The following is a 20462-nucleotide window of genomic DNA, read 5'->3' as shown; positions in this document are numbered from 1 at the left end:
GGAAGTGTGCTGATGATTAATAAAGTTTATAAGGATGGCTGACAGAATGAATCCTCGAGCCTTTCTTTCTGTTTGACCCGAAAACAATATTCGAGGCCTCGGTGCTTCAAATGAGCAGACATGGCGACCTCTAGTGGCCTGTGGAGGTTATAGCATCCTGTAATGACGAGCGGAGAGCAAACTTTATCCTGTCGTGTTCAAGATAAAGATCAACTTTATTAGTCCGTCATCTTGGGAACTTACAACAGCTAAAAAAAAAAACAGGAATATAATCAGACTAAACGTAAAAAAACAAACAAATATACATTGATTCAATAAAAGAAGAAATCTAAAAGAGAACTAGGTGTAAACATGATGTACATGTACACACAGTTATTAATGAAAACACAGTGTGGAACGTTTTTTTAGACTTAAGTTTATATATATATATATATATCTTCCTTCTTCCTACTTTCCTCATTAGTGTGTATCGATATTAGAGTCATGAGGCAGCGATGATGTTAAACAGTCTGACTGTCGCTGGAATAAAGGAGCTGCTGTAGCGCTCGGGCCTGCAGGGTGGGGGTCTCAGGGTGGGGGTCTCAGGGTGGGGGTCTCAGGGCGGGGGTCATGCAGGGGGTGAGAGGGCTCCCAGCCTACTCCCAACTCTGTTTGTGTTCAGTCATGTATTAGTCAAATGTCATATATGTCAACAAATAATAAAAAGACGATATTTATAGTTAAATGGTCGATTGAAGATATGAAGGATTTATTGAGAAACTGTTGATTAGTGCATTATTAGAATGGAAGTATGTAGAATAAAATACACTGATTGCAATTTAAATGAACTTAAAAAAAGTAATTAAAAAAAAAATCAACAAATTCCTTTGATTGATATTTATCATGTTGTTGTTTTTTCTCCCAATTGACCTTCAGAGCCACCGTACCAGTGAACACTTACATTGAGTTCAGTCATGCTTCATTACATAATGCTCTTATGTGTTATTAAGTGATTATTTGGTGCTTTTTAGGCCTTAAAGACAATAAACAAACATTACAAATAAAAACAATAAATCATTTTCTATTGTTGATGAAGCTGTAAATTATGAAAAATATAATTCATCAATATATTCTAATCTTCCACAATATAAATGTTTTATTTTTAATGTGTCGAATGTATCATAAAGGTTTTGTCTCTGTCAGAAAAGTCCTGAAACAGTCACGTGTCAAACTCTTCAGACCGCAAAAATCCCCTGATGCATCTAAAACATTATCAGTATATTTCCTTCAGATCGCTGCTGCCTGATCTCCATGGTAACGGTGTGTGTGTGTGTGTGTGTGTGTGTGTGTGTGTGTGTGAGAGAGAGGTCAAATAAGAACAAGACTGAAGTGTGTGAACGCCCACTCTCACACACAGAAGGCGGATCACCTTACGCGTTCAAAACACCGAGGAGTGAGTCAGCCTGTCAGACAGAGACGAGCTTTGTTACATGACAGGCGGATGTCATGCGCCCTCTGGCGGCGGATTCCAGATACTGCACGCTGAAAGGTAAAAACCCCCACAGAGGCGCACTTCCTCCACTGGAGTTAAATCAAAATATAAACGTTTAATAATCAGGGGGGGGGGGGGTTCAACTTTTCTACTTGGAGGCTCGAGCTCTTCCTCTCACTTCTGCTTTAACCAAACAACATTAAATTAGAATAAAAGGTCAAAACCGTTTTTATTCTGCCTGAGGGTTCAAGATGACAGGATAAAAACCCAAGGATCCAGAAAATGATTTAATAAATGTAATTATTAGATAACTATTATGACATTATAAGTCTTTAATAAAGCATGAATAATTAGAAAATAAGAGATAATGGATGTCGTTATCAGCTGTTTGTTTCTGTTATTTTAAATGACTCAGATCTCCTTTACGATTGGTTGAATGTTCAAAACGTATCAACGCAAGAAGACTCTTAATTTTAATCATTTAAAGATAAGTAATAATGTTGCATTACTTTTGGAGAAAGGCAAAGTAACTGAAAACAATATTAAATCAGACCCCCCCCCCCCAAAAAAAAAAGGCAAGAAAAAGAAAAGAAAAAGACTCTGAGTGTTGTTTGAAAACGATCTTGTGTTTTATTCAGTCTTTGTTGATCATCACCACACAGAACTTTTCACACAGTAATTAAAATCTTGTCGTGTTTTGAATCACCATTATAAAAACGTCTGTGGATCAGAGGGAGCTGCTCTCCAGCTCGGCTCTGTCTCAGAGTAGTAAATTCCTCTGAATGAACAACAACAAGCGGCTCTTTGTGTTTGTGCAGCGCTGCGTCTCTCTGCAGCGTCACAATCAAAAGACTTTCTCAAAGTGAGAGGAGGAAAAGTTGGAGTTTGTCCCGTTGAACAAAGCGTTTCCTGTTTTTCTGTTGCTCGTCAAAGAAAAGAGAAAAAAGTGAAATCACACATCTCCCTGCGTCTGTCGGATGGATCTTCACGCCGGCGAACTAAAAGCTCTTTTTTGTTGTTGCGCAGATTTGCTGAGGTCGACGGCTGGAGCTGATTTGTGACTCTGAGCGATCACATGTGAGGTTTCTGGGCCGGTGCGTGTGGTCAGGGAGCTCGTAAAAAACCCTCAAAAGACTCAAAAGACATTTGTGTGCAAAGAACAATGACGGAGAAAAGACAACAAACAAACAGCGTGTCAGATGTGGAGAAGGATGGATGCTCATGATGTCACCATGAACTGAGTGTTTGTGGGTTTGGGGACTTTTCAATGCGTCCCCTTGAAGAATAAAAAACAACTATAACAGCACAGTGACAGGAAGCTTCTCTGCCCGAGAGAAGAGCAGCAAACAAACAAACAAACAAACAAGCAAACAAACAAGCAAACAAACAAACAAGCAAACAAACAAACAAACAAGCAAACAAACAAACAAACAAACAAACAAGCAAACAAGCAAACAAACAAGCAAACAAACAAACAAGCAAACAAACAAACAAACAAACAAGCAAACAAACAAACAAACAAACAAGCAAACAAACAAACAAACAAACAAGCAAACAAACAAGCAAACAAACAAACAAACAAACAAGCAAACAAACAAGCAAACAAACAAGCAAACAAACAAACAAACTAACTAAAGGAAACTGTTCACGGTTAATAAAAAGCAAAAACAGAATTTGATAAAAGCTGATTTGAAACTATTTCTGAACACGTGCAGAGAAAGAAAAGATTCATCAGATTATTCATTAAATCAGTTTAAAACTTCAAGGACCAATCAGAGAGCAGCTCTCCTCCTCTGTGATCAATCAGCCAATCAGAGAGCTGATTTCTTCCTCTGTGATCAATCAGCCAATCAGAGAGCTGCTCTCTTCCTCTGTGATCAATTAGCCAATCGGAGAGCTGCTCTCTTCCTCTGTGATCAATCAGCCAATCGGAGAGCTGCTCTCTTCCTCTGTGATCAATTAGCCAATCAGAGAGCTGCTCTCTTCCTCTGTGATCAATTAGCCAATCAGAGAGCTGCTCTCTTCCTCTGTGATCAATTAGCCAATCAGAGAGCTGCTCTCTTCCTCTGTGATCAATTAGCCAATCAGAGAGCTGCTCTCTTCCTCTGTGATCAGTCAGCCAATCAGGTGGGTAAACAGAAGGAGACGTGATGATCTCTCCACGGCCCGTTGCCATGGCGGAGGAGACTTTTTTTTAAAAACTCTTTGGATTCTTTAAAACCGTTTTTTTTGGTTATTTTCTGAAATGTTTAAAACTCTGTGAGGATCACGCGGCATCAGAGCTGCACGCTGCTCTGTCACACGTGTCCCCGTTTCCACGGTTACAGTTTGATGAAGAGCACGGCGGTGACGACGGCGAAGCCCACCAGCAGCATGGCCACCTTGAGGATGCGGTTCCTGGAGGAGCTGAGCTCGTGCGGCAGGATCTCCATGAAGGTGATGTAGATGAAGGTTCCCCCGGCGAGCCCCTCCAGCGAGCTGCGGGCCAGCTGATGCTGCGCCGACGTCCGCGTCTCCGTGAGGCCGATCCCCACGCCGATGCCGAGCGGCGACATGACGGCGAACAGCAGCAGGCAGCCGACCACCACGGAGCGCCGCAGCCGGCTCTGACACAGCTTGAAGGACAGGCTGAAGGAGATGATGCTCTTATGGATCATCAGAGCCAAGCAGATCTCCAGAACCTCCTTCCCCTCCTCCACCAGACCCACCGCCAGACCCTCGAACACCGAGTGCAGCGACAGCGAGAAGACCAGGATGAAGGCTCGCAGGGCCGACTGCGAGTTGAAGTCCACGTGGAAGTGGCTGCTGTCCGAGTCGTCGGAGCCGCGCCGATGGTGGGGACGGCCGTTGACCTGGACGCTGGACTCGACCAGCAGAGACCGACGCTCCTCCATGACCGACGGCGACTGGTCCTTGAAGGCCAGGATGATCTGCTCCAGGACCAGGACCAGGAAGAACCCCATGGCGATGATGAACTCCGGCAGGGGGAACTGGAGCTGGAAGGAGAGGAAAGAGATTATCCAACATGTTCTTCTTCTGTGGTGTCAAACACGTATCAACAGGAAGATCGCTTCAGCCGGCGGCCATGACACAGGCTGTCACTCCAAATACACTAAAATGATCCACCGTCCTGTTCTCCAGTCTGCAGACTACAGGACCAGGACCAGGACCAGGACCAGGACCAGGACAAGGACAAGGACCAGGACCAGGACCAGGACCAGGACAAGGACCAGGATCAGGACAAGGACCAGGACCAGGACCAGGACCAGAACAAGGACAAGGACCAGGACCAGGACGCTTCCTGTGTGTGATGACATGTGACCACCATGCTGTGCTGGACCTGGAGCCATGTGAGTGCAGGCCTGCAGGGGGAGCCACTGGGCCTGGTGTGAGTCCGCCCTCGTGGTCCACCTGCAGAGGTCGATGTTTCGGGTCCAAGAGGACGAGGATTCATTCATTCAATCAGCTGTGAGGTGACAAACACACGAGCAGAACACGAAGGTCGTCTGTTTGTGTTCTGGTGCGACTCGGCGTTTGGACGTGTGGACACGACCTGACTGAAGACGTGCTTCAAAGAAGACGAACATTTGAACCTTTGTTGGTCTTTAAACCCGAGCAGCAGAACTCCTCGAAGGTGCGTGTTAATATGGCGTGCTGCGTGTTAATATGGCGTGCTGCGTGTTCATATGGCGTGCTGCGTGTTAATATGGCGTGCTGCGTGTTAATATGGCGTGCTGCGTGTTAATATGGCGTGCTGCGTGTTAATATGGCGTGCTGCGTGTTAATATGGCGTGCTGCATGCTAATATGGCGTGCTGCGTGCTAATATGGCGTGCTGCGTGTTAATATGGCGTGCTGCGTGTTAATATGGCGTGCTGCATGCTAATATGGCGTGCTGCGTGCTAATATGGCGTGCTGCGTGCTAATATGGCGTGCTGCATGCTAATATGGCGTGCTGCATGCTAATATGGCGTGCTGCGTGTTAATATGGCGTGCTGCGTGCTAATATGGCGTGCTGCGTGCTGTGCACACAGGATGTGCAGACGAGCGGATGTGAAGAGGATCCAGGACACAGATAAGGACGAAGAGAAACCACAGACTGTCGGTGATGTCATCCTAACTGACGTCTGTTTAGAATCCAACATGGCGTGCATCCCATCTCGTGGTTTTATGAGCCGCTGTCGCCGGCTCGCCGTCAGGCGCCGTTACCAACCAACACGCTGCACAAACAGACTCCCGTTTACATTTCAGGCAGCGATGATTGGACGGTTTGAGTGTGAGAGGAAAGCAGGAAACATTGTTATATATTCTGTCCACAGGGGGGCGCCAAAACCAACACCAACCACTGCAGCTCTAACACGGCTCAATGTAAACACTGTTTGTGTTTGTAGCCGTCGGACACTCGGACTTCCTGCGGGATGAACAGGAGGAGGCGTGACGGAGACAACACGCGTGATCAGAGTAAAAACATTTAAACATGTGTGAAAGCAGCTCACGTTCTAACTGTTCATACACACACACACACACACACACACACACACACACACACACACACACACAGACACACACACAGACACACACACACACACAGACACACACACACACACACACACACAGACACACACACACACACACAGACACAGACACACAGACACACACACACACACACACACACAGACACAGACACACACACACAGACACACACACACACACACACACACACACACACACACACACACACACACACACACACACACAGACACACACACACACACACACACACACACAGACACACACACACACACACACACACACAGACACACACACACAGACACACACACACACACACACAGACACACACACACACACACACACACACACAGACACACACACACACACACACACACAGACACACACACACACACACACACACACACACACACACACACACACAGAGTTGTAACTTCTGCCTGATGAAGCAGCTGGAGGTTGATTCAATGTTATTTGAGGGGGAGGAACGAGATTCCCGTTAACCACCCCCCTCCTTCCACACACACACACACACACACACACACACACACACACTCACACACAGTCACACACACACACACACACACACACACACACACACACACACACACCACAGGTTTCCCAGCAGTGTCTTTTTTTGGACCGACCTTCAGCTGCCCTCCTGAAAAACTTTAGCCAAGCGAGAAACTGAAGATAAACCGTAACGACTCTGACCTCAGAGTAGAGACTGATGGTAGAGGCTGCTGCAGAGTCCATCAGTATGAACTCATCCATTCACACACTGATGGTAGAGGCTGCTGCAGAGTCCATCAGTATGAACTCATCCATTCATACACATTCACACACTGATGGTAGAGGCTGCTGCAGAGTAAAGAGTCCATCAGTATTAACTCATCCATTCATACACATTCACTCACTGATGGTAGAGGCTGCTGCAGAGTAAAGAGTCCATCAGTATGAACTCATCCATTCACACACATTCACACACTGATGGTAGAGGCTGCTGCAGAGTCCATCAGTATTAACTCATCCATTCACACACATTCACACACTGATGGTAGAGGCTGCTGCAGAGTGTTGTGATATCTTACCGTGATCCCGGCGTTGCTGAAGGCCTCGTTGATGCTCTGCAGGTAGTCTGGCAGCAGGTCCAGCAGACAGGTGGCCAAAAACACGCCTCCAGCAAAACAGCTGATCAGACTGAGGAGCCTGCGACGCATATCTGCAGAACGAAGGTCAGATCGTTACTTTAGCACCAACACAACCTGCCAGTCAGACATCAAACATGAACACATTTAAACAGTGAGTGAGGACTCTCCTGTTTCACACGAGGCCTGACGCCCTGCACACTGAGACCAGATGAGTCTCAGGTGGATTCTGCCTGAGCTCGATCATGAGCAGGCAAAGAGTTCACAACAAGAAGGGAAGCAGAAAGTCCAGAAGAGGCACGCAGTACTTAAAGAGGACCAGCGTTAAAACAAGAAGTCAGTGCATGTGGAAGCTCTTTGGCGCCCTCAGGTGGTCTGGCAGGGCGGCAGGACTGACGTGTGTCTGAGTCAACAGGGAGACTCTGGCCCTTTTCAGTATGAAGGGGGACTTTTCAGTACACTGAACCCTGGTGGTCTTCATTTCTTGGGTCCAGCTCAGTCGAGAGAACATTCCCTGGTTTTGTGCAGAACGGATCAGATCCGTACGGTCTCTCTGGGAACGCCTCGGGGTCCCCGAGAGCTGGAGGAAGTGTCTGAGGAAGTCTGGGCGTGTCTGCTGCCCCCGCGACCCGGCCCCGGATAAACCCGTGATGGATGGATGGATGGATCAGACGCATTCTTACAGGAAATGAGTTTTTAATTATTTTAATACCCACAATGCTGTGCGAAATTAAACAAAACAGGAAGGAGGACGAGGTCGGTTCGGGTGGCGTGCCGTTCAAAGGTTCAGTTGCTAAAGGGACTCTGTGCTGTCTCGCTTGGATCAGAAGTAAAACCAAAGTTGTGACATCATGTATTCGTGTTCTTACCGGGGTCCACGCTGCAGCGGCCCGACCCCCTCACGATGCAGAGCGGCATGAACCCAAACAGCAGAGTGACGGAGAGCAGCACTGCCAGCGCTCCCACTTTGATCTCCAGAGCGGGGACGGCGGCCGGGTTGGCCTGCAGCGCCGCCATTTTCCTCCCAGGTGCTTCTTAAACAGGCGTTGATGAAGAGGAGGAGGAGGAGGAGATCTCAAACAGCCGCCATGGATTCACACAGGAGAGTCTGTGGGACGCACAAAAACTAATAAATGCTTTTGAAACATGGAGAGAGGTTAGAACGCAGAAAGCTTTACAGACCCATGCAGAGCTGGCTAAACACTGAAGCTACAGTGTCTCTACATGCAGAGCTGGCTAAACACTGAAGCTACAGTGTCCACCACATGCAGAGCTGGCTAAACACTGAAGCTACAGTGTCCACCACATGCAGAGCTGGCTAAACACTGAAGCTACAGTGTCCACCACATGCAGAGCTGGCTAAACACTGAAGCTACAGTGTCCACCACATGCAGAGCTGGCTAAACACTGAAGCTACAGTGTCCACCACATGCAGAGCTGGCTAAACACTGAAGCTACAGTGTCCACCACATGCAGAGCTGGCTAAACACTGAAGCTACAGTGTCCACCACATGCTGACCTGTGTGAGAGGAGGGGGCGGAGCCAGCTCTCTGTGATGATTAGAGTTTAGACTGCAGTACTCATTTTAAACACTAGGGGGCGGAGTTACATACAGCTCCTTTAAAAATGTATTTTTTTTTTCTCAGGCAGGAATGAGTCCATGATGAAGAGCAGGTTCTGCACACTGTCTAACTCGACCCCCCCCCCCGACCTCCCGACCCTGTGCTGGTTTCCTCCTCTCTGACGTGCAGAGAGCCTCCGCACACGGCTGTGACAGAGAGACAGACGTGTTTAGATTTTATAGAAATGAGTCAGAGCGGATATTTTGAGGAGGAGGAGGAAGAGGAAGGAAGGAGATGAACGTCAAGGGTCCATCAGCACTTCAACTTCAGCAGTGAGGAAGACAAAATGTCTCTAACTCATTTAGACTGTGAGACAGCCGGGCGGTGAGGATGCACGCTCCTCGTACAGAGGCCGTGGGTTCGAATTCTTACAGAAAAAAAAGTTTGCTCACAGGTTGTTGTCGGGGTCAAACGCCCATCAAGCTTCCTTTCTTCACGTTTGTGAATGAAACACTGCGTAAGGCTGCTTACATAAAGGATGGACCATGTTTTATCTACCCCCCCCCCCCCACACACACACACACACACACACACACACACACCCCCGCTGCAGGTCTGGTAGTTTTCAACATGAAGCTCAAAGTGAAGTGGATGATGTGTGGAAGCTAAATGAAGGCAGAGAGCTCCAGCAGGTCTGTGTCTGGTCTGAAGGAGGATTTGACTTCTTCCAGCTGTGACGCAGAGCTGAGAGTGTGAGAATGAAAGGAAACATTCAGAACACGGTTTGGACACATCTTGTGTTGAGGGAAGACGACGCTGAATTAAAAAAAACACAAATGGAAAAACCCTGTTTCCAAAAAAAAAATAAAGTTCTTTATTTCCTATTTTTGGTTTATTTCTACTTTCAAAATAAAAATGTGTCGTTTTCATTTCAAGCGTTGTTTTGATTTGAGTTTAACATTTAATTTAATTTAAATTTATTTAATCAATATCAAAACTAGTTGATCAGATATGATCTCTATCTGTCAGCATGCAGAGAGCCTGTCAAACACAAACATGTTGATCTGAGCTGTTTGTTCCACTCAGACTGCAGAGCTGATCTGTGATCACAGCTGGAGCTCTGTTAATAAGAAGAATAAAGACACCATGATAAATGTCTGCAAACATCTGCTCACACTGCACCTCTCCTGTCCGGTTATAAACACGTGATAAATCAGGTGTGAAGTGTTTGTGATGAGGGAGGAAATGTGCAGCACATTGAACTTCCGATCAGAAGTCCTGTTTTCACACTGCGCGGAGTTTGATCACATATGTTTGTGTTGTGACAGCTGTCTCCTCTTTAACCTGTTTCTATTAAAGTCAATGAGACTGTGACACACACACACACACACACACACACACACACACACACACACACACACACACACACACGCACACACACACACACAGAGTCAATCACGTGAGTTCATACCTGAGAACAAAAAGTCTCCATGAAGATCCAGAGAGCTCAAACATGTGACTGTCAAAACTTTCAGCAAACTCGGCACATTTCCGTCTTTCTTTTTTTTTTAAAGCTTTTATTTGATTAATCAGGATCGTACCTGAATCCGGATCCGGATGGTCCCCTCAGGTGGGACCAGAATCTGTTCACGTCTGAAAATGAAATAATAAAAGTCCAGCTCCGTCTCTCTTCTTACATGTTTGTCCGGGAACAAGAAGAGGTGACTCAGTTTCCCATCAGCTGATCCCGCTTTATGTCGGAGGAGCTGTCACGTTAGAAAACACACGCCCTACACTTCCGCTTTCACAATAAAAGCTCCGTATAAGGGAGCGGGTGTGTTGTGCAGGTGTTGGATGGAGAGAAGAAGAAAGTCCATGAGCATGTTAGCAGCTTTTATAAAGACACACCTGACCCACAGGATCCAGGTTCTTTGACTGGGCAGAGTGCCCTTTGGCCTGGGCACGCTTTGTCATGGTCATGCTGCTTGTGCACCAGCAACCTTCAGCTCTTTTTATGTTTCTACTTCAATTCATTTGATTTGAATTATTTTAACTTGAACATATTTGAAGTTTGAATCATTTCTTTTTCTTTTCTTTCCTGTCATGATGCTTCTTGATGTCTTGTGTGAAGCACTTTGAAATGCCTTGTTGAAATGTGCGACATAAATAAAAGTGCTCGGTTAGTGGGGGACAATCAAGCGTCAGTCGTGTGAATGCGCCCTGAGTCACGTTTCCAACATGGCTGCTCCTCTAAAGCGCTGCATGAAGCACTTACAGAAACTAGTGGCTGATGTCTCTCTCTTTAGTGAGTCAATAAGGCTCCATCATGAGAACTCATAATGACCTGATGATTACCTCTGACAACTGATGCTTTTATTTTGAAGGTACCTGTGTTGCGGTTTGTGATTCTGTCTAACTTCATGAGGCTGCAGCTGGGAGGAGGATCCATCCAGCTGCTGATCCAGGAGCAGAAAAAGAGGTTTTTAATCTCAATGGGATTTTTCCTGGATAAATAAAGGTGAAATAAAATAAAATAAACAGAAACAGCACAAACAGTCAGGTGTTCACAAAGCTTCACTTCGCTGTCATGTGATCCATGAACTTCACTGGATGTTTGACGGAGGCTGAAAGGAAAAACCACCTGTTGACTAAACTCACGCTGAATGCAAGAAACCTCATGTGTTCTGTTAATAAAATCCTCCCCATGAATGTATCTGATGATGAAGGTGTTCTTTATCGTTTTTACGAGTCTTTTCTTTTTTACAGGAGAGTTAACTCTGGACTCAAAGGTCAAAGGTCAACACGAGTCTGTCTGATGAGAGCATGCGGAAACCTCATGATTTAAAAAATGAAGCCGATCCTGAAGTGTAAAATCATGCAGTACCTGGAGTGTCCACTAGAGGCTGGCTGCAGTACCTGGAGTGTCCACTAGAGGCTGGCTGCAGCAGCACAGGAAGTCACATACACACCCATTCAAACAGCCTGTTTTTACAGCAGACATGAACATGTTTACAGCCTGCTTCAAAAAACCAAATAGGTGTGATTAGCTCATGTCTCCATCCACACACACTGTACGGGGGGGAATGTTTTGATGACTCAGCAGTTTTGATTGGATGAAGGATCAGAGTTATTCACAATAAGGCGTGTAGCTGAGCTGATTGACAGGTGGGCGCCGTGTAACGGTTTGTCAGGAGGCTTAAAACCCGCCTCAGCTCTCAGCCTGTCGTTAGCTTGACTCAAAGTTAGCCTGAGACAGCATTTCCAGCACGGAGACCGCCATCCATGGGACTCCAGCGCCCCCTGCAGGGACACACAGGGGACTCCAGCGCCCCCTGCAGGGACACACGGGGGACTCCAGCGCCCCCTGCAGGGACACACAGGGGACTCCAGCGCCCCCTGCAGGGACACACGGGGGACTCCAGCGCCCCCTGCAGGAACACAGGGAACACACAGCCCCCTGTTCCCGCAGGAAGCAGAAACCTTTCAGATGTTGCAGTTCCTCGAGTGTCCACTTGGTGACTCGCTCATTTTCATTTGAAGTTACTGGATGTCCTCAACCTATTACAAGAGAAGAGACACATTCAAATATTAGATGTGTTTTATTCATATTTATGTCATATGACCCTGCTCACACAACTAAAATAATTCACTGTTTTGAACTATGGAAGTTAAATCATAAAATTCCATTATGGACATTTATGGATAAATGTATTTTATATTTATAGATTATAAAGTAGGAATGTAAAGAGGAATCAAGAAATCGTAATAAATCGATTCAAAGGTGTCGAAGTTCAACACGGTACTCTGAAAACTTCATCTGAGGAGCATTTTAGTTTCAAGACAGAAAATCAGACTCGAACTAAAAGTCCAAAATAAGCAACTGGGTGTTTGCGACACTTCTGTACGCTTTACGGCGACGGAAACTGCTTCAGTCAAAGTAAACATGTGGAGAGTTCTTTAGCCCATAAACACACATGTGGTAAGACTTTACTCTCTAAAATAATGCATTATTGTTAACAACAGAACTTAAAGTTTAATCATTATTTAACATAAACTAACACTGTTAGCATGTAGCTTAGCCGAACATGCTAACTCAGTCGGTTCCGTTGTTTAGTTCCGTCAACAGTAGTGGATCAGATAAAAGTGTCTGATAGATAACGTTATTAACCGTCGTGGGGAGAAGTTAGGGTTTCTAAAGCCCATCGTTGTTATTACTACGTTTATGGAGCCTTAAAACGTGTATTAATGAGGATCGTTATCTTTCCGATCCTCCATTAGAAATACTCTGGACTTAACATGTTCTGTGTCACAGGTGAATTTGTACAGGTGTCAGAACATGCTTCAACATGCTGTCGATTCGTCATGAAGCACACTTTAATTCGGCGTATATTTAGTACATGAAACATTGTTAGTTTTAAAGTTATTGGCCTGCTCATCACTAAACTGACTTACGTTAAACGCGGATCACGTGACCAGGAAACGCGACTCACTCACTGCTAATGCACTTTAACCATCACTGTGAGTGACACCATTTGTTCCCCGAATATTCTAGAATAAGTCAGAAATAATATTATTCAACCAGAATGGATTTATGTCCCACCTGCAGAGAAGAAAGAGCAAAGAGTAAAATAGAGTAAACTTTATATGGAGTTTGGTTGTTAGATTTACTGCAAACTTCTTCACCCTAATGTGGCTTTTTAAACCTCAGTAATAAAAAACTCAGCTCTTCTTTGAAGTAAGGGCAGGTGAAGCTACTTACAGGTGTCGATATCATGAGAATGAATCCATAAAACAAACTGGTGATTATTTAACATCCCTGACAGTCAGATCATCTTTACAAACTCAAACCAGGATCCTCCATCAAATCTTCATGTCTCCAAAGCAGTATTTCTAAAACACTAAATGGTGCTAGTAGATGACCTGGACTGATCCCCTCTGTGTCTCTGCAGATGGAGAACTACAGTAAAGCTCGGACGGTGGAGCAGCCGTCCGTCTGTCCTTTCCCCGCCCTCCCCCCCGACACGCCGGAGGTCAGAGTGAAAGACGGCAGCAAGATCCGCAACCTGCTGCGTTACGCGCTGAGCCGCATGGAGGCCAAAGCCAAAGCAGCCGAGGAGGAAGAACCGCCGCCGCCCGAGGACGGAGGAGGCGGGGCCGCGGAGGGACGAAAGGAAGCGGCAGCCCGGCCGCTGTGCAGTCACATCGTCTTCACGGCGAGCGGAAAGGGCGTGTCCAAAGCCATCACGTGCGCCGAGATCATGAAGCGGCGGGTGAAGGGGCTGCACCAGCTCACCAAGCTGCTGTACGGCACCGTGGTGGAGGTGTGGGAGCCGCTGGAGCCCGCCGCCGGACTCGACAGCCTCACCGTCAACAGGAACCTGCCCACCATCTGGATCCTGCTCTCCAGAGAGCCCATGGACCGCAGCCAGCCCGGGTACCAGCCCCCGGGCCGCTACGACCTGCTGTGGGCTCAGTCTGCTCACAAGGAGGAGGGGGGAGGGTCCACGGGACAGAGAGCAGGACACAAGAGGAAGAAGGGAGGAGGAGGAGGAGGAGGGGGGGGCAGAGGGAGGGGAGCTGGACGTCACACCGGGCGATCCAGAGACGCACCTTAACGAGAGTTATTTTTTTACAAGACTGAACTCTCTTCAGTTTCATTTTATTTAAAATCCGCCTGACGAGACTTCAAACTCTGCAGCAGCTGATTCATGTCTGTGAACGTTTCCCTGCAGAAACTGTCGGACGATGTTCTCACTTGTTCTTTAGTTGGCGAGCGGAGCGAGAGAGGCTGAAGCCCTCTGCTCTCGTCCTTACTCGCCGTTTTTACTCTGAAAATGACAACAAATAAAGTTTTCTTTTAGACTATGATCTCTCATCACTCAGGTTTCACTTTGACTGGTTATTGACTTTAATCAATTAATTGACTACTCGTTGATGTTTTTCAGCATTATTTATTCATATTTTCACATTTAATGTCCGATATTATATAAACACATTTCTCCATCAGAATCAGATTTATTGGCCAAGTGAGTTTAACACAATGAATTTAACTTTGGTAGACTCTGCAGTAAAACAGTAAAATTAAATAACAGTGTCATCCTGTTCCTCTAATGTGTCTCTAGTCTGTCTATAAACCCTCCAATGATGAGAAAAGTCCATCCTCTCCGTCTTCTGCCTGCTCCACTTTTCAGAAAATATGTGCTCAAACAGGCCGTTTGGAGATGTTCCCTTCATGACATCACAAAGGGCAGTAGCCCCTCCCCCAGGTGGGTGACACTCCCACAGCTAGGTGTTTGTTCTGCCCTCTGAGTCTGCCTTCTCACCGTAAACAATAGGACATGGAGCCAGAAAGCAGCGAGTACACCCGAGCCCTTCCAGAGAGGGGGCGTGGTCAGACACAGCTCATTTACATATTTAAAGCTACAGACACAGAAACAGCTCATTTACATATTTAAAGCTACAGACAGAAACAGCTCATTTACATATTTAAAGCTACAGACACATCTCATTTACATATTTAAAGCTACACACACAGAAACAGCTCATTTACATATTTAAAGCTACAGACACAAACAGCCTCCAGGGGCCCCACAGGTAAGAGACACAGTACATCACTCAATGACTGAAATAATAAAATGATAATATAGAAAGAGTGAAATGGAAGGACGAAAAAGGACACACACTCGGATCTGCAACACTGTCAACACACAAGGTCGCCTCTTGTTTTTATTACTCTGCTGTCTGTGCTCTGCATTGTATCATCATGCCTACTTACATTATTGCTCTTGACTCGTCCTTTATTGTTCTGCTGAACCTAATTAAAGAAAAACAAACAGCCTGTTCTGAGATAGAGGGGATTATAGACATGATCAAATACAGGATCAACAAGACAGGAGATGTACACTTCATGTTGTGTCCACAGGGGGGCGCCAAAATGCACAGAACCGAAAAGATCCTCAGCTGCTTTGAATAAGATCTTTCATGTCTGAGTTTGATTTTTTGGTGAAATATTTGATAAATGAAAATACCTCATCTTCTCTAAATCATCAGTCAACATCAGTGAATTAGCATGAGTCAGCGCTCTGCTGGGATCAGGAGGATCCAGATAGTTTTGACCGGCACCAACTGGAGGGTTCAGGTTCAGGATAGACCAGGATGTAAAAGTTCTCCTGCTGTTCATGTAAACGGGTCAACGTGTCCTCCTTAAAGAAGAATCCATCTCAGCAGCAGGGTGCAAACTCAGGTGCAGTCGGCCATTTTAGAAAGCTAGCATGATTTTGAAAGTAGCATTCCCTCAGTGCTCCGTCTTCACTCACCCCCTCCCCTCTGTGCTCTCTCACAAGCCACGCCCCCTCACTTACATGCACCAGCGCCATTGGTCCAGAAGCAGATTTCAGCTCATGGTTTGAGAGTGAGCTCGTGCATGCATGTTATAAAGACGCTTGATTGGTTTAAAAAAAACAAAACAACGAACCGTCATCAGACATTGGTCGAAGTTTTTACAGCTGCAACAGACGACAGATTGACTTCGTTCCTTTTTCAGAGCACACAACATATTAATTACTGTCAGGACAAACAAAAGACAATTTCTACCAAAAACTTACAAAGTGAACCTGGATAAAATGACCCAACCTGCCTTTCAGCTGGTTTGGAGCAGTGAATGTTAAACGTGCTAAAAGTCACCAGTCAGCTTTCTCCAAGTAATCAAAGTAAAATATTTTTTTTAGATAAAATTATGAATCAGTCACAGAACAAAAGTTATTAATGGTATTAATCTGTTCTTTTTAAGACTTCCTGTATCCTGGGTTGATTTCTCTGATCCAGACTCCGTGTGTTCAGAGAAACAAGCTTCTTAGTTAATGGCCTGATTAATGAAGTGGAGGTAAGCTGCAGCACACAGTCTTTGTGGAGCTGAGTGACTCTGATGTTCAAAGGTCGCGACCCTCCACAGCATCCCCGTCCTGCCGGAGTGTTCAGAGAGCAGCAGGCTCCGACTGCACGCTGACATCTTGAGTCCGTCTTGATCCTGTTATCTCCTCAGTCCCCCCCCCCCCCCCGCCCTCCCCTCCTGGGGCTTACTGGATTAGAGTTTCCCTTCTGGAGGATCAGAGCCGAGCATCTGCGCGAGGGGAAAAGTTCCAGCAGGAGAAGCGAGGCATGGAGCGGCGTGGTCAGGTGGAAGTGGTCAGGGTGGTTCTGGTCTCCTGTCTGCTGCTGGGACCAGGTCTGGCTCAGGTCAGACACCCCCTCCCTGTGCTGTGGATGATGCCGGTCAGCTCGGGTTCCGGGGGGGAGAACCTGACCGCTGCTGTGCTCCCCGCTGTTAGACTGGCTCTTCAGGATCTGCAGAAACAACCAGCGCCTCTGGGGAACTACGAGATCCAGCTCCAACTGCTGGACTCACAGGTCGGTCTCAGAGTCCAAGTCCTCTTTTCCATACTGGGCGTTTTAAAAAGGAGCTAATTAGAGATGCATCGCCTCAGAGTCCAGCAGCATCAGATCTGCTGATATTTGTTCTGTTGACGTTCATCTTCATTTCAGCCAATCATGAGGAGTCGCTGTTGTTTCATTCAGATTAATGAATCTAATTGTTTCATCCTGGAGTCTCGTAGGAGACTTAAATGTAAGTTTGGTTGTGTGTTTGGTTTAATGGTTTGTTTATTTGTTTATTGTTTGCGACCTTATTGGTTCTGGTGGTGGGCGTGTTTACTTGGAGTCATGGTGCTGATTGGCGCTGTAGGTACCAGATCGGCTCGGGGTCCTGCGCCTGCTCGTGACGTCGCACACATTTTACACTACCCACGATCACAGAGTGTTTCTGACTGGCTGTTTCCATGGCAACATTTCCCACCCCTCTGTGCTGTATGTTTGTGAACCAATAAGTCTCGTTAGCAGGCTCGCTAGTTAGCTAGCTAGCTAACGTGAAATGCACTTGTAAACTTTTCATACCGCTGTGAATGTCGTTTATATTTTCCAGCACTCTCATGAACAGTATTCACACTTTAACAACAAAAGTTACTTTTAAAAAAACCCTGATATAATTCACAAAGGATTGTGGGATGCGTAGTTCCTTGACCTTGGACGAAAGTCATGAAAACAGTTTGGTACCGTTGCCTTTGTTTTCCAGTTTTTTAATGCCGTTTAGGTGCCGAATTATTGATATTACTGATGACCCAATTATTATTAATAATAATTATTATTACAATTATATTATAGTTGTAGTAAAGTATAGCTCAAAGACCGCGCAGGACCCCGAGCCGATCTGGTCCCTACACCGGGACTATATGGGCTGCACTCACCTGTTCACCTGGTGGTTTGTCTTAGATGGGGGGGGGGCTGTGATACGCAGTCACAGTGTCATGTCTGTTTTGTAGAGAAGCATAAATGACATATTGATGGAGAGTCATTCAGAACGACGTCTCAGCCTTTTCTCGTGTTCAGCCCGTCGCCACACAGAGGTCGATATCGCCGGAACACTAGCTGTTAAATGTTCCTAAAATAATCCAGCTGAAGAAAAAGTCAGAGTGAATCATGGGAACCTCTCAGGTTTGATCAACTACGACAGAGACGTCTTTAAAAAATCACAGCTGTGTGAAACCCTGGTGGAGGTTTGTGATTGGATCCCAGAGGCTTCTTCTTCTTCTTCTCTTAAATTAAAGGCGGAGCTCTAACGCTGCTCTCAGTAGCTTCATGATCTCCTCCTTTTATTTGGCAGTGTGACGCTGCTAAATCCCTCAAAGCTCTGTTTGACGCTTTGTGGGTGGGGCCAAAGTTTCTCCTGTTGTTTGGAGGGGTGTGTCCTTCTGTGACCACGCTCATCGCTCGCGCTCTGCCCGCTCTCAACCTGGTGCAGGTGAACACACACACACACACACACACACACACACACACACAGTCCACTTCAGGTTTATTTCCTGTTTTATTACGGCGTTAATGTCCCGTTGTCTCCCGTCCTGTGACGTCCCAGGTGTCCTTCGCCCCCTCGCCCCCAAGTCTGTCCAACAGGAAGTGGTACGGGAACCTGTTCAGCACAGCGCCGTCAGACCGCGCTCTGAACCAGGCCACGGTGAAGCTGCTGCAGCGCCACAGGTGGAGCCGAGTGGGCGTGATCACGCAGGAGGGACCCCGACTCTCAGAGGTCAGGGACACTTCAGGGCTGTCTCTGCGTCTCTTCTGTCTCCTGCGTGCTGCCTAACCTCTTTATGTCCTCGGGCAGATGAAGAGAGATCTGATGAGACAGCTGCAGAAGGCGGACGTTCAGGTGGTGTCCACGGAGAGTCTCTCTGCAGACATGTGCAGCAGCCTGAGGAAGCTGAAGGTACGGCGAGCACCAGCAGCATGAGACAACAACAAGTCTTCATTTGACTTCTGACAGCAGAGGACATGTCCCCTGTGTTGTTGCAGGAGAGCGATGCCCGGATCATCATCGCACAGTTTGAAGAGGATTCTGTCTCGGAGGTTTTCTGCTGTGTAAGTTCTCTGCATGGACGCCTGAAGCTCTTCATCCAATCACTGAACAGGCTCCGCCTCCTGCAGAGTCAGACTCAAGAGCGATGAACGTAGACGTTGTTCTATGAGGTTGGGTGAAGTCTATGTCATGTGACGGGGGCAGGGGGGCGGGGCCTGCGTGGACTCGTCCTCAGGTCTGTGATGACTCTCTCTCTCTCCTTCAGGCGCACAGACTCCAGCTGTTCGGACCTCAGTACCAGTGGTTGGTGGTCGACGGCGGCTCGGCCGGCTGGAGGCTCGGCTGGCAGCTTTCTGGATGTTCGGTCAACAGTCTGCTGACGGCGGCAGACGGATCCATCAGGCTGCAGACGAGACGACTCAGCAGCGCCAACACAGCGGGAGTCTCCGGACGGGTCAGACACTGTCACATTTGATCCACAGCAATCAGAACACGTGTGACGTAACAACCATCACAGCCAACTTTCAGAAAACTTTTAATCTTCCCGCAAGATTTCCTTGAAAATAGATTCTGAACTTCAGGTCCATTTTAGTTTGTTTTTAAAGTGTAAAAAAAGAAGAGATGTCTTTTCTAGAGCATCGGCATCTCGCTGCCTGTAGCAGGAGGCGTGTGCAGGAGGTGTGGGCATGGGGCGTGTGCATGGAGCGTGTGCAGGAGGCGTGTGCATGGGGCTTGTGCATGAGGCGTGTGCAGGAGGCGTGTGCAGGAGGTGTGTGCAGGAGGTGTGGGCAGGAGGTGTGGGCAGGAGGTGTGTGCAGGAGGTGTGTGCAGGAGGTGTGGGCAGGAGGTGTGTGCAGGAGGTGTGGGCAGGAGGTGTGTGCAGGAGGTGTGTGCAGGAGGTGTGTGCAGGAGGTGTGGGCAGGAGGTGTGGGCAGGAGGTGTGGGCAGGAGGTGTGTGCAGGAGGTGTGGGCAGGAGGTGTGTGCAGGAGGTGTGGGCAGGAGGTGTGTGCAGGAGGTGTGTGCAGGAGGTGTGGGCAGGAGGTGTGGGCAGGAGGTGTGTGCAGGAGGTGTGGGCAGGAGGTGTGGGCAGGAGGTGTGGGCATGGGGCGTGTGCAGGAGGTGTGTGCAGGAGGTGTGTGCAGGAGGTGTGTGCAGGAGGTGTGGGCAGGAGGTGTGGGCAGGAGGTGTGGGCAGGAGGTGTGGGCATGGGGCGTGTGCAGGAGGTGTGTGCAGGAGGTGTGTGCAGGAGGTGTGTGCAGGAGGTGTGGGCAGGAGGTGTGGGCATGGGGCGTGTGCAGGAGGTGTGTGCAGGAGGTGTGGGCAGGAGGTGTGGGCAGGAGGTG

At 47.3% G+C, this 20462-nt stretch overlaps 3 protein-coding genes across 5 annotated transcripts in view; 2 read left to right on the top strand and 1 right to left on the bottom strand.

The window, feature by feature from the left end:
- Positions 1–2324: 2324 nt before the first annotated feature.
- Positions 2325–10499, bottom strand: LOC306824265 (zinc transporter ZIP1-like). Of its 3 annotated transcripts, XM_079344345.1 has the most exons (5): positions 10312–10499; positions 9313–9454; positions 8018–8256; positions 7092–7222; positions 2325–4467 (listed from the first exon to the last, which is right to left on the bottom strand). In XM_079344345.1, exons 3-5 carry the CDS (start codon positions 8163–8165, stop codon positions 3793–3795), a joined length of 954 nt encoding a protein of 317 aa, XP_079200471.1. In that variant the 5' UTR covers positions 8166–8256; positions 9313–9454; positions 10312–10499; the 3' UTR covers positions 2325–3792. The 3 variants fall into 3 exon arrangements, with proteins under 3 accessions (XP_079200471.1, XP_079200470.1, XP_079200472.1); XM_079344344.1 differs by lacking the exon at positions 9313–9454; XM_079344346.1 differs by lacking the exons at positions 9313–9454; positions 10312–10499 and adding an exon at positions 10182–10273.
- A 2078-nt stretch (positions 10500–12577) lies between these two features.
- rpp25l (ribonuclease P/MRP 25 subunit-like) lies at positions 12578–14588 on the top strand. The gene is made up of 2 exons (XM_079344046.1): positions 12578–12689; positions 13660–14588. The coding sequence occupies exon 2, from the start codon at positions 13660–13662 to the stop codon at positions 14323–14325; it is 666 nt and encodes a 221-aa protein (XP_079200172.1). The 5' UTR covers positions 12578–12689; the 3' UTR covers positions 14326–14588.
- A 2154-nt stretch (positions 14589–16742) lies between these two features.
- LOC306823258 (gamma-aminobutyric acid type B receptor subunit 2-like) overlaps positions 16743–20462 on the top strand; it is a gene marked incomplete at its 3' end in the record, with an annotated part of 12473 nt that continues 8753 nt past the window's right edge. Inside the window, exons 1-7 of the mRNA XM_079342714.1 lie at positions 16743–17116; positions 18426–18563; positions 18678–18848; positions 18927–19028; positions 19115–19180; positions 19384–19572; positions 19778–19939. Of these exons, the coding sequence (XP_079198840.1) occupies positions 16868–17116; positions 18426–18563; positions 18678–18848; positions 18927–19028; positions 19115–19180; positions 19384–19572; positions 19778–19939 (1077 nt within the window). The 5' untranslated portion in view covers positions 16743–16867. The remainder of the gene's footprint in view (positions 17117–18425; positions 18564–18677; positions 18849–18926; positions 19029–19114; positions 19181–19383; positions 19573–19777; positions 19940–20462) is intronic.

Source organism: Symphodus melops (assembly GCF_947650265.1).
Source record: "Symphodus melops genome assembly, chromosome: 5".
Lineage (NCBI taxonomy): Eukaryota > Metazoa > Chordata > Actinopteri > Labriformes > Labridae > Symphodus > Symphodus melops.
Note: the sequence above shows the minus strand (reverse complement) of the source record. Positions and strands in the feature narration are given on the sequence as shown.

Excerpts from the sequence above, each read along its gene's own strand:
- rpp25l (XM_079344046.1), top strand. The coding sequence starts at position 13,660 with ATGGAGAACTACAGTAAAGCTCGGACGGTGGAGCAGCCGTCCGTCTGT.
- LOC306824265 (XM_079344345.1), bottom strand. The coding sequence starts at position 8,165 with ATGGCGGCGCTGCAGGCCAACCCGGCCGCCGTCCCCGCTCTGGAGATC. Across the intron at positions 7,223-8,017 it reads CCGCTGCAGCGTGGACCCCG|ATATGCGTCGCAGGCTCCTC; the intron begins GTAAGAACACGA and ends TTCGTTCTGCAG. Across the intron at positions 4,468-7,091 it reads TCAGCAACGCCGGGATCACG|CTCCAGTTCCCCCTGCCGGA; the intron begins GTAAGATATCAC and ends CTCTCCTTCCAG.